The following is a 13,397-nucleotide window of genomic DNA, read 5'->3' on the forward strand; positions in this document are numbered from 1 at the left end:
GTATGGGGCTATTCACTGATTGTTAAATTAGAATTTATATATTCATGAATATATCTCAATTTTAACTTATGTAAATTATGGGTGTATATATAAGTGCATATAAATATTTGTAAAATAAGATTTTGTTATAATCTTTGTAAATATATATAAAAACTGTGTTGTCTGCAAAGTAAAATCAAATTTTGTCTTTTGTGTTCTGATTTCATGGATAAAAATCTTCTCCTTGATATTAAAAAAAAATAGAACATGAATGATGACGGATCCTAAAATGATTCATGAAGCAAGTTAGTAATTTCTCTTTAAAACAAAACAGAGGAAAAGAAGAGAGAGAGAGAAAAAAAAAGGAGAGAGAGAGAGACAGACAGACAGACAGGGAAAGAGGAGTAGGGGAGACTTAGAGAGACAGAGATAAAGGAGAGGGGAGAGAGACGGAGATCGACATGCAGACAGATGGGGGGGGGGGGGACGCGAATTTTTTTTCCGTACTCGAGAGAGCAAAAATCCCATGTGCGCATGCGCGTGGACTTATGATTTCTCTGCTACTTCCCATACGAAATGTACATGTATTCGCATGTACTGTGCACGATTCGCGTTCTACGAGTAAACGATGGCATAGTAGTCTTCAAACACAGACTCTGATTTGCCAGTTTGACAAATCAATATGCGTATGTGTCGCGATGTGCTTATTCAAGTCTGTGTAGTTGTATGATTCAGACCCAGTAGTGCATATGGAAATACATTGCAACTTGTATAGAATGGTATAGTAGTCTGCAAGCACAGACGCTAATCTGACAGTTTGACAACATACTAGTAGTGTGCTGAGAAGTACTTTATTCAAGTCGCCAACTTGTATAGAATGGTATAGTAGTCTGCAAGCACAGACGCTAATCTGACAGTTTGACAACATACTAGTAGTGTGCTGAGAAGTACTTTATTCAAGTCTGCGTAGATGTATGATTCAGACCCTACTAAAAAAAAAGCACTACTCAATACACAATAGGCCTATATTATTCTGTCAAACTGTCAAAGGAGAGTCTGTGCTTGCATACTACTATGCCACTCTATAAGTTGAGGTGCATTTCCAATACACGCACCAGTAGGGTCTGAATCATAAAACTACTCAGACTTGAATAACACTATTTTGTCAAACTGTCAGATTAGCGTCTGTGCTTGCTTGCAGACTACTATGCCACTCTGCAAGTTGAGATGCCTTTCCAATACACGCACCAGTAGGGTCTGAATCATAAAACTACACATATTTGAATATAAAGCACTACTCAAGACACTATGTTGTCAAACTGTCCGATTAGCGTCTGTGCTTGCAGACTACTATACCATGCTATTCAATTTGGGATGCATTTCTGTAAGCACTAAAATGTCTGAATCATACAACTACTCAGACTTGAATACTAGTACTATTGCTACGCACGATATATGCGTAATTGTTTTGTCAAACTGGCAAATCAGAGTCTGTGTTTGAAGACTACTATGCCATCGTTTACTCGTAGAACGCGAATCGTGCACAGTACATGCGAATACATGTACATTTCGTATGGGAAGTAGCAGAGAAATCACAAGTCCACGCGCATGCGCACATGGGGTATTTGCCCTCTCGAGTACGGAAAAAAAATTCGCGGGGGGGACACCGTAAAGAGATAAACTTGACATGTGGAGGAGGGGTATTTAGGAGAGAAACTGAGGGGAGTGAGATAGAGAGATAACTATAGAGAAGGTAGAGAGATAGATCGAGAGATAACTAGAGAAGGTAGAGAGAGAGAGAAAGGGGGAGCTAGGGGAGAAGAAAGGGAGAGAGGATCGGGACAGTATAGAGAGATTATATGAGAAAATAGATGTGTGTATACAATCAAGACTCATATATGAAGAGCTCAAGTCGAAGAGAAAAGCAAAAGAGCTGCTCTTTACTTTCGTGTATATGTCACATGTACCCATGTCAAGAAAGATCTTCAACCCCTTTGGAAAAACAATAAAGAAGAACAAAAACATGACCTTAATTATCACCTAATCTGCTACTATAGCTGAGATACGCGAAATTTTAGTATTTCCTTTTTGATTGGACGTTTTGACGACACTATACACACGATCAGCCCAACACGCCGACTCGTTACCAATAATTGACCGGACTCAAGTGGACGAAAATATCACAAAATTGCATGAAAAATGCCGAAGGTTAAAGTTCTTAGTAGGAATCCAGATGACTATGTCCGAGAGACGAAGCATGATATACATAAAGGTAAGTTGTTGATGGTTGTGTTCGGTGTAGGATGAGTGAATGATTTCGACAGATTTTCCCCAGTAGTCCCACTCGTTCGATAAATTGATGGGAATTCATCGCTGTTAAGAATGTAGATCTACACACACTTTCATCGACATCTAAAGTGGTACTGGACATGATTGTTGATGTTTTCTGTTTATTTGTTGTGCGTATTTTGTGCTTGAGTTTTAATGTTTAGAGCTTGTGTAATCATTGTATTAATATTATGTTTGTAGTTTAATTGGTAGTGACCTCTGAGGCTCTGGCAAAAGTGGAGGGAGCAAAATGAAGAAGAAGACGAAGATATTAAAAAAAAAGAGACTGAGAGTGAGAGAGAAGGAGGAAAGGAGGAGGAAAAAAAAGGATAATATAAAAGCATCTCAATGGGTCAAATATTGAGAAGATATGAGATATATCTAACCGTAATTAAGGCATCATGATGGGATTTCGGCGCTAGTGTAGTTCCGTATCCATTCTTTTAGCAGTTTCATATCCATTCTTAGACTTAGCAAAGGAATTTTAGCCCTATTTTTTACTAATTTTAATCATATAGATTTCTTTTACATTTTCCACCTGAATTTGGATCACATCTGACATCGGAAAACCTCCGTTGAGGGCTTCGATGTCGACGTCGCTCAGTACCGTCTCCGTGCTATACTCTATAGCTCTGCACCTCAAACTGAAGCTATCAGTTTAAAATTATGCAAACTTCTCGTATATTTTATGGTATCGCGCATGTGCGTAATACCATAAAGCATACGCAAAATTTGCATAATTTTAGACTGATAGCTTCAGTTTGAGGTGCAGAGCTATAGCGCGGAGACAGTACTGAGCGACGACGTCGACATCGAAGCCCTAAACGTAGGCTTCCTGATGTTGGATGTGATCCAAATTCAGGTGGAAAATGTGATATATGATTATGTTTAAAATTAGTAAAAAAAAATGGGCTAAAATTTCTTTGCTGGATATGAAACTGCTCAAAAAATGGATACGAAACTACACTAGCGCCGGGATTTCTCTCCCTCGACCCTCTCTCCCTTTTCCCCTTCCCTCTCTCTCACACACGTGTTTGATGTTATGACGAAAAATACAACTTAAAACTATCAGGTCGATTGAGTTTGGTATAGGTCTAAACAGACTTGTCTTGCAAGTACAGAGCAGTACATACTTCATGTAATCCTTACCAATTGTGTTTGTTAGTGATAGTACACCATGAAAATGAAATGCTTTACTCACTTAAATAGATCTACTTCAAGGGTGTTTGAAATCTATAGGAAAAGGCTGCGTAGCAACTTTTACTATTTACACAATCTATAGTACCCCATCTACAAGATTCATGTTGCAGAATTTACATGTTGTTTATAGACCTTAACTATATTCTTTTTCTCACTCTCACTTTTTTCCAGTTCCCCGTAATTATGACCCATCCTTGCATCCGTTTGAGGCACCGAGGGAGTATGTGAGAGCTCTGAACGCCACCAAACTAGAAAGGGTGTTTGCCAAGCCCTTCTTAGGGTCACTGGAAGGTCATACTGATTCTGTCCATTGCATGAGGAACCATCCGACCAATCTGTCAACGGTCGTCTCAGGTGGATGCGATGGCACGGTAAGGACTTATTTCTAAGTAACCCTTTAGCATAGATCCGTGGATTGTAGGGCCGTTGGCCATTTTCTTCCTGGAAAAAAATGATTTTAAGACTGGACATTACTTTTGTACAATGATTATATCTCAAAGAAGTGACCCCACCATATGTATTTGTCACTTTTTGAAGTAGGACAAAATAATTCTGGGCCGGTATTCACCTGTTAAGACCCTGCTACTATTACAGATGAGAATCAATAAGTGGTTTGGGGTGGTTCAAGAAGTAATCGGAAGTGCAGTTTGAGGAAGCTTAGGTGGTGATGATTTCATAGACTTTCCTCTCTAGAAGTCCTTTAAAATAAATCCTTCTCATTTTGTTAAAAGTAAATATTTTTACCTAAGTCACTACATAACATGTACTTCATCATTTACATTTCTGTTTATTAGAAATTGCAAAGGAAAATTGTTTGTTTTGTTCTTACAGGTCAAACTTTGGGATCTTTCAACCAGAGCATGTCAGAGGTCTATCCAAGCACACAAAGGCTTTGTGAGAGGGTTATGTATGGACAAGTCTGGTCAGTTCTTATTCACAGTGAGTATGACGTTTGTGTGATTGTACGTGTACTTGTTTTGTACAGAATGACAGCTCCATGTGGGGAAATTCTGGATAAAACCTTGTGAACGTTGATTTCATTTCAAACGAGTATGAGCGTCATGTGTAACAGTGTCTTTCATGCATAGAGCTGAATGCACTATTTCACTAATTTTGGTGCCTGAAATTCTAGAAATTCTGAAGAATCTTTTTGTGCAAGTTAGAACATAGAATATGCTTAATTCTCTCAGTCAATCCGTCTTCCATTGGTGTGCTTTCCTCCTGCAAATAATGGTATTCCCTGATCATAAAATATTCCTAATTTCTATGTGTTCCTCTTTTCCACTTTATCTCTTTTCTTATTTTGTGCATCCATAAACAAACCATTAATTCATTACGAGGATACCAAATACCAAATACTTTGTATAAATGTTTATACATGTTCTTACTTATTCTTTATTGCTGTTATGAGTTTATGTTCATGATTTTTTTATTATTATTATATATATATATTTTTTAAACTCTTGTTCCTCATTATGTTTAACAAGGCCTCATGGAAGACCACCATTATTGATGATAATGAGTCACCCTGTCTAAATATCAAAAATAAATAAATAAATAATATTTTTATCATCCCCTTCTCTCTTTTTCTGTTCTTCTGTCTCTAGGTTGGAGATGACAAAGCTATCAAGAAATGGAGAACATTTCCCGACGCGAATGAAACAAGTCCAAAACCATTGAATACCATTATAGGAAAGGTATCCTTGCTCACATTATTCAAAGATGGTTACTAACTGGTAGCTAAAGAAAGTTGACATGAAACCAAACAAGGGTTGAAAATCACTGTAGATTCCTAGTTGCTCTTCTTTTGAAGCAGCTAAGCATTTTATATTTAGTAGTTTGCCATTTCTTCAGTTTTAAAGTGAAAGTGGAAGTCCCCCCTGTCATTTTCTTAGTTGTTGATGACAGAATAGATTTGTTTCATACAGGGGTTGTGTAAAATGATGTGCATAGATTATATATAGAATACGTATACATGTAGTTTGAAATATATTGTCTAAAAAATATAGACATTTCAGTATTATTTCTTTCTGAGTGAATAGGAGAGGAGCTTATAAGATACATCATGTAGTTACCAGCATGTTTCCTTGATAGCAACTTAAAAATGTTGGACTTTCCTCCTTAAGAAATCTGATATAATGGATTTTCTTTCTTTTAATGGGCTCTCCACAATATTGTACACAGACTTGAAGTTCAAGAGGAGATGCATAGTCATCTCCACAAAATTTTACATCGAGGGGTCAGTGGTACAAAGACGTAACTCCATTTTGGCCATTTTGAGAAAAAGTGGTTTAAAGATAGAGGTCAACTTGAGCCTTAAGGAGTTAAGTCTATGTTTCACTAACCATCGACTTCAATGGGGTGTTTGGTGGAGTTGGGTCTTTGTGATTCCTGGAAAGCCCACATTTTTATGAACATTTTGATATCAAATACTAATTTTGACAAAATATGGAGTTTCGTCTTTGTGTCACTGAACCCTCGACATAGCTCACAACAACCAAGAACTTAATTCTGCATATCCCTTTACGATATCATTTGATTGTTTGTTTCAGAACATGTTCATTTCAATCGATCATCATTGGAAGGAGCCCAAGTACGCTACGTGCGGGTCACAGGTCGACATCTGGGATGAGACGCACGCTGACCCCATCAGGACGTACTCGTGGGGGTCAGACAGTATACACAACATCAAGTTCAACCCAGTGGAGGTTAGTTTGTTTATTTCAGTATCATTATTACCTAAAAATGATAATAATTAAACAAGTAACTTACAGTTAACTACTAAATTATTCACACTCCTTGTAAATTTGATGTTTTTGTGTTTTTTGTATTCAACTCAAGAATGAAAGGTGGACTGGTTGAATTAGGGCCATTATACAATACTTTTTGATGTAAGCTTTAATATGTCTACCGGTATTTCTCAAGAAACATAAATCAGGACAAGTCCATTTCTCACACACTTAAAAAATGGTTTGAATAATTTAGTTGTGTTAGCTGTATATTGTGCCATCTATCTAATAAAACTTTTCAGAGGTGCATTATAGAAATTTATTTTACATACATTTAGGTGATGTATGTCTTTGCAAAGGCACACCTGTTTAATAGTACAGATTGTATTGAATTAAAGGGATGAATTCTTGTAGTGTCAATTGTTATTATTTGAAGAGAAAGAAACATGGGACATTATGAAGAAAATAAATCAAATAAACAAATGTTATGTTTAAGAGCGAAGTGGTATCTATTGAGTAGTGTAACAATATGAGAGCACTTCTGTCCCACTGACTGACTGAGCCAAACTTGACCACGTTATATGATAACTGAACCAGAAGGGCATTGAATCTGTGTTAAAGTTTATGAGCTAACGCCCTTTTTGCTTCAAACAGACGATATGTTTGTGGAAATGGAGATGGTTGTTATGTTAGCCCGTTTTCCAATCTATGTTTTTTAGACTTACATGCTAGGTAGCTGTACCCAGGACAGGAACATCATCTTATATGACATGAGAGGGGCGGCGCCACTCAGGAAGGTCGTCATGGAGATGAGAACAAACACCATCGCATGGAATCCAATGGAGGCTTTCACATTCACAGCAGCCAATGAAGATTACAAGTAAGACCATTGAAAATTGTATTATAATTCCAACTTTTTTAAATTTAAATTTAAATTTCAATTTATTGTCCAATATTGGAAATTTGTTTTGCTCACATTTTACAAAAGTACAAAGAATCGAAATAAGTTTACATAATACGTCATACACTTTGACATAGAAATTCTTCAGAATATTGCTGTACAGAAAGTGTTGCTACGTTATAATAGAACAAAATAAGTGAACGAGTGAACAGGATGGCCTGGAAAATAAACAAAACGTCAAGATAGAGCATGAGTGAGCCCTTTTCAGGGCCAACTAACCCTGTTGAAAGAATACTTTGTGTAACCATAAACCTCAGTCAACTATATCATCACCATGGAAGCCTTCAATGAAATCTCTTTTTTTCCTCAAGAATCTGTAAGGCTCATGTGGAAATGGTCCATCGTGGGAAACTCAGGATTTACAAACGTTATGTAATCAAGTATGACATGGTCAATCAAATACTGAATGTAGCTCTCTCTCCCTCCCGTACAAGTTCCATCACATTCTATCTTTTGTTGTATCTGGTGGTATATCTTCACTTTTATGCTTGCTAAATTTTACAAACAATATTAAATAGGCAACACTTGTGTTCATGCTTTTGCTTTTGTTTGCAGAGGTCCCCCCTTTCCTCTTTTTTCCCCTTTCAGCTCTGAAACCATTTTGTAAATATGTCTTATTATCTCTACTCTTCCAGCTTATACACATTTGACATGAGGAATTTGAAGACTGCCCTCAATGTTCACATGGACCACATCTCAGCGGTGGTGGATGTAGATTACTCACCGACTGGGAAGGAGTTTGTGACTGGTAGCTTTGACAAGACCATCAGGATATACAATGTGGATAAGGGACATAGCCGGTAAGAATATTGGGAATTGTGTCTACGTTAAACTATTATATATACCCTCCTACACATAGTGTGTCTGGGCAGATTATTTCATACAGCATTTTGAACAGGTCTTTCAAACGCTGTGTTGACAATGTTGAAAATAAAATATATTCCGGGTTGTTTCTGCTATTTGATGCTCATTATTCACAAAAAATCTAACACAGTATAGATGGCTCTATTTTTGTAAAGGTCCTGCAGAGCTGCCAACCATTACGTTTTTCCCGGAATTACTATTTTGTTTTTGTTCATGAAATAATTTTTTTTTGAGGGCACATACCGCACGTCAAGAATGAAATGCTGATGATACAAAAAAACAAAAACTACCTACTTGTAAGTAAATATAGGTCCTAATACCGGTATGGAAATAGTTGTAAGGTTGATAGAAGCCTATTAAACTACATGTTAACTTTTCTTTTCTTTACTATTTGTCTAGTGAGGTATACCATACGAAGCGTATGCAGCATGTTAGCTGTGTAAGATGGAGTCTGGATAACAAGTACATTCTCAGCGGCTCTGATGAGATGAACATCAGGATATGGAAGGCTAATGCATCGGAGAAGCTCGGAAAGGTAAATATTTTGAAACATTTTCACACTTAAATACCAATGTTTTTTTGTTTTTTCTTCAATTGCAAAATTTAATGAGCCTTGACATCTGGGTATCGTTTCACGAAACCGTGAAAGTTATATGTTTATATGTACAAGTTCAAGTACAAGTTCACCAACATCCCATTGAAACATCCCATGTTAGATATAATGCAAACAATTCAATGGGTTGTCAGTGAACTTGTACCCAAGATGGTTTCAGAATAGATGCCCAGATTTCAGGGCTCGGTAATTATATATATATATATATATATATATATATATATATATATATATATATATTTATATTATTCCAATAGATAAAGCATACAAATAAAAAATACAGTACAGATGCAGTTCATTTTACATGAAATCAAGGGTACCTTAAAAGCCTAAGTCAGTCTTGTCAGGATATAATCCTCTTCTGAAAAAATTTGAGAGTGCTCAAATGCGAGAGTATATTTAAACATTTAGTTACACGAGTATGCAAACAAAAACATTAACATCCCCCCCCCCCCCCCAAAAAAGAGAAAAAGTTAGAAGATTCCTTCTTAAGGTTTATTTGCTTTTGCTTTTCACAGCTGAACCGAAGAGAAGAGGCATCCACACTGTACAATTCCAAACTGAAGGAGAAGTTCCAGCACCACCCGCAGGTGAAGAGGATAAGCAGACATCGCCATGTACCGAGTCTGATCTACAGGGAGACCAAGACTATACGCATCCAGAAGGAGTCAAAGAAACGAAAGTATGTATTCTTTGAGAGACATTAAAGGCATCGTTTAACAATGTTAAATCTGAGATACACGGCCCTACGTGTTATCAGTGTCCGTGATATGGTGTAATATTGAAGCCCTAAAAAAATGCGCTTCAAAATGACCAAGAAGTGCCTTAAAAAAGTAAAAAATCTTTGAGTGACCGGGTTTACCATACTCATTTTCCCCAATAGACTGTAAAAGTCATGGGGTTCGTGACTGACCTAAAGGTTTATAATTATCATTGCAGCTTGAGCTAAATCCAGGATTTTGTTTCAGAATCTGAGATAAAGTTACCCAATCCCTTTAAGTTGATTGTAATAGAAGCAGAAAAAGAAATATCAATTTATTCAATTAACTGTAGGTATATACATGTATTGTATAGTTCCTGCCTGCTCCAGCTATCTCAATCTAGGATAGAATAAATCCGAATGAAAGTCAGGCAATAGTTTTTTTGTTTTTTTCCATTTAGTCATCTCCATACACCTTGCTTGGTGTTTAGTGTGATAAATATGCAGATTGAGAATGTGTAAAAACAGTTTTCATAGCTTTATGAGATGTTATCAGTTCATGTAGTCATGAGATTACACAGGGTCAGTTTTGATTTGTAAGGCACAGTTTTTGTCCTAACATGAATAATGCCAAATAAAAAAACAAAACATGTTTAGCGTCCTGCCTTTTTGAAAAATAGCAAGGAGGAGGCCCTTTTTGTTTTCCTTCTTCAAAATGGCCGCTTGTTACATTTTCCCTGACAGTCGGGCTATTTTTCAAGATGGCCGCCAGCATTTTTTTATAAACTTCAGGAAAAGATCATTTTAGCAGTATGTTTTTCATGTTTTTCCATCTAAAAAAAAGAAGAAAAAAAAAGCAGGCGGCCCCCCCCCAAAAAAGCAGGCGGCCCCAAAAAGAAAGCGGGAGGGGATGCTAAACATGATTTTTTATTTTTTAATGGCCTTACATGGGGTTTCTTTTTTTTTAAGAGCAACTTACAAACATTTTCTGTCTTTTATCTTCACAGGGAACACAACAGGAGGAAGCACAGCAAACCAGGATCAGTCCCGTTCAAGCCAGAGAGAAAGAAACACATCTTAGCAGAAGTGGAATGATAAAATACTTAATAAAGTTATTCTTCATCTTGGAACATTATGCATTGCAATGCTTGCTGCATAGAGAACCGTTGAAAATGATCTCAACTTCTTAGCTCTCTCTTGCTGTCATGATTATGACACGTGACTACTCTTATACATGGGATATCCGCTGATGGCTATTTCTTGGTCAACCATCATGCTACGGTGACCACAAAATTCATTGTCCTCTTGAATGGTGTTTTGCTGAACATCATAACAGGGGCCGGTTGTATTTTGGATTCCAGTGCCTGGCTTACCCCTATTGAAAAGACTCGAGATGAATGTTGCTTTGTCTTTCTTTGATGAAAAGCCACAGTTTTACCATCTCATTTTGCATAGCTACCTCATGCAAGATTAAACTCCACAGTACCACTAGGTTTAGAAAACTTCTGTTGTTGTTAAACCTGTCGTTAAAAGAAGCTGTAATCTTTGTTCAGTCCAATTAATACGCATTGAAATGTTTTTGGGTGGGATCTGCAGTCCACAGTGTTGGATCGGTTAATGATGGGTTGCTAAAATCAGTCTAAATTGGTCTAAATTACATTAGATTCTAATTTCAATAGAGTGAGTTGAAGATACAAGTGGTTATTTTCTGAGTTGATGAAGACAAATCTTAAATGAATCCTTCCACATTTTTTATTACATGCCAGAGTCTACCTGAGATGAAGGCTTATGAAGTACATTTCAATGTCTGTCATGGAAATGTGTACATAGCCGATATTGGGGTTTTCTGCATGGCAAAAAGATATATTTTATCTGTATTTTTGTTTCATTTTACAAATAATATTTATTTAATCGCCCATGTACTTGTGAGCTAATCCACTTTTGGTAGTAATACTGATCGAACTACATTTTTATCCTTTCATTTTTCAGGATATGTAATCTGTGGCATAATTTCGAAATGCCTCCTTCCACTTTCCCCCAAGAAAAAAAAATATATGAACATGAGTGTATGGAATGACATGTGTAACAGTGTGAAGACACAATCATGAATCCAAAGTTATGAAATTGTTGTTGCATTTTTATTATAATAAATCATAAAATTCGACTACAAACAAGTTTTCTAAAAATGCCTTTTCCTTTTACATCTGGTGTGAAGATGCTCCTCAGAAGACTTTGAATGATGCCATCTTTTCTTGTTTTCAAATTTCACTGTGCTCTACTCTCTCAATTTCACTGATACTTGATACACCTTATGAGGAGGTTTGATTAAGGGTGGCTTCTAATACTGCTGTCTGCAGTGTAGTTTGAGATTGAACATAAAAATGAGTCAAGATGGGGAGAGAGAGAGAGAGAGGTGATAAAGAGGGGGAGAGAGAGAGAGATGATACAGAGGGAGAGAGAGAGAGAGAGAGAGAGAGAGAGAGAGAGAGAGAGGGGTGGTGACAAAGAGAGAGAGAGATGATGACTAAAGAGGGAGAGATAAATGAGAAATAGAGACATAAAGGGAAGGAGGAGAATAAAAGAATGGGTGGTATTTTTTTTTAAATCTAAAATATTTTGTTGGAAAGGAGGCAAGAGTGCATGTCACTGAGAAAAGAGATTGATAAAATAGGAGAATGGGAGAGAGAGAGAAAGAGGGAGGGGGAGGGGTATGTGGGCAGGGGTAGGGGCGAAGAAAAATGAATGAGGATAGTGGATGGAAATTTTGTGACCCTTTTATTAAAACAAAACAAATAAATTGCAGTATGGTTTGAGATATTTAATTACAATATATTACAATTTAATTAATTTCTATCCCTTCCCCCTAACCCCCCTCCCCCCCCCCCATTATTAAAATAATGGGTACTCAGAAATGAGGTACTGTAGCAAGGACGTCGGATGCATTGTATTGAAATAGAACATGCAGGTGGGGAGAAGCAGCTTAAAAGGAAATGACCCACATAGAACATTCAACCTACTTTTTATCAAGTCCATGTCGTCTAGAAAATGATACAAAATGTTTGCAAATGATATTGGAATAATTCTCTGACTTCTTTCCATGATATGATTATGACAATATGAAACATTTGTATACATGTAGATACACGTTACAAAGAAGGGGGAGAACAAAAAACAGATGGTATTTGACTAAGATTTTTAAAGAAAATTATATATGTTTTTTGTAAAGGTCTTCTCAGAACTGCATTGATCAATCTTTTCTGATCAATCCTTATCGATCAGTAAAGTTGTGAGAATATATAAACTTTATATATCAAGAATAAATCATGGTGTCACAATCATATCATCAAAAGAGGTCAGAAAAATATTCAAAGTTTATGGGCAACAGTCTAGTATGAAAAGAGGGGGCAACAGTGTATTCTACACCTCAGGGCTGTGTCACCCCCTCCCCAATCTCTTCTTCTTCTTCTCTCTCTCTCTCTCTCTCTCTCTCTCTCTCTCTCTCTCTCTCTCTCTCTCTCTCTCCCTCTCTCCCTCACTCTCTTTCTCTCTTTCGCATCACAATATCTCTTCCTATCTATCTTTCTATCTATCTATCTACGATGGTACGATACAAGATACATTATCTCCCGAGTAACAGAAATGGATTTAATTGTGTAACCGCACTCCATTAGGTGTCATGATGGCTCCTGTATATTTGAATGAGATACGGTTCAAGGTAAAAGAGCGGTAGGATCACAAGTTGAGTTCGATAGCTTTCTGTATTACGGAGATAATTACTAAGGCCATGGATGAATACAGAAACGAACATGCATATTTCTTTGTATTAATAGATTTCGTTCTCGTCTCCTTGCGTATCCATCATCTAGATGGTCGTAACAATTTTCTGCAATTGCGTTTCCTAGAATGTTATCTTTCTCTTTGTTGACTCTCTGTTCTATAATGACAAAATGTAAGGCGACTTCTGCGATTGATCACATAATGGGGCGAGTCTCAAAAAAAAAGTTTGATGAAATTTCACTCCCT

The 13,397-nt window shown here is 36.8% G+C and overlaps 1 protein-coding gene across 1 annotated transcript; it reads left to right on the forward strand.

The window, feature by feature from the left end:
* Positions 1-2,078: 2,078 nt before the first annotated feature.
* Positions 2,079-11,545, forward strand: LOC589486 (DDB1- and CUL4-associated factor 13). Its single transcript, XM_789124.5, has 10 exons — positions 2,079-2,251; positions 3,679-3,878; positions 4,339-4,446; positions 5,115-5,204; positions 6,060-6,215; positions 6,956-7,116; positions 7,833-7,997; positions 8,461-8,596; positions 9,193-9,356; positions 10,382-11,545. The coding sequence occupies exons 1-10, from the start codon at positions 2,179-2,181 to the stop codon at positions 10,467-10,469; spliced, it is 1,341 nt and encodes a 446-aa protein (XP_794217.1). The 5' UTR covers positions 2,079-2,178; the 3' UTR covers positions 10,470-11,545.
* The last annotated feature ends 1,852 nt before the right edge of the window (positions 11,546-13,397 follow it).

The sequence above is a fragment of the Strongylocentrotus purpuratus genome, unplaced genomic scaffold (genome assembly GCF_000002235.5).
Source record: "Strongylocentrotus purpuratus isolate Spur 01 unplaced genomic scaffold, Spur_5.0 spur5_scaffold_19, whole genome shotgun sequence".
NCBI classification, from domain to species: Eukaryota; Metazoa; Echinodermata; class Echinoidea; order Camarodonta; family Strongylocentrotidae; genus Strongylocentrotus; species Strongylocentrotus purpuratus.

Excerpts from the sequence above, each read along its gene's own strand:
- LOC589486 (XM_789124.5), top strand. The coding sequence starts at position 2,179 with ATGCCGAAGGTTAAAGTTCTTAGTAGGAATCCAGATGACTATGTCCGA. Across the intron at positions 2,252-3,678 it reads GAAGCATGATATACATAAAG|TTCCCCGTAATTATGACCCA; the intron begins GTAAGTTGTTGA and ends ACTTTTTTCCAG. Across the intron at positions 4,447-5,114 it reads CTGGTCAGTTCTTATTCACA|GTTGGAGATGACAAAGCTAT; the intron begins GTGAGTATGACG and ends TTCTGTCTCTAG.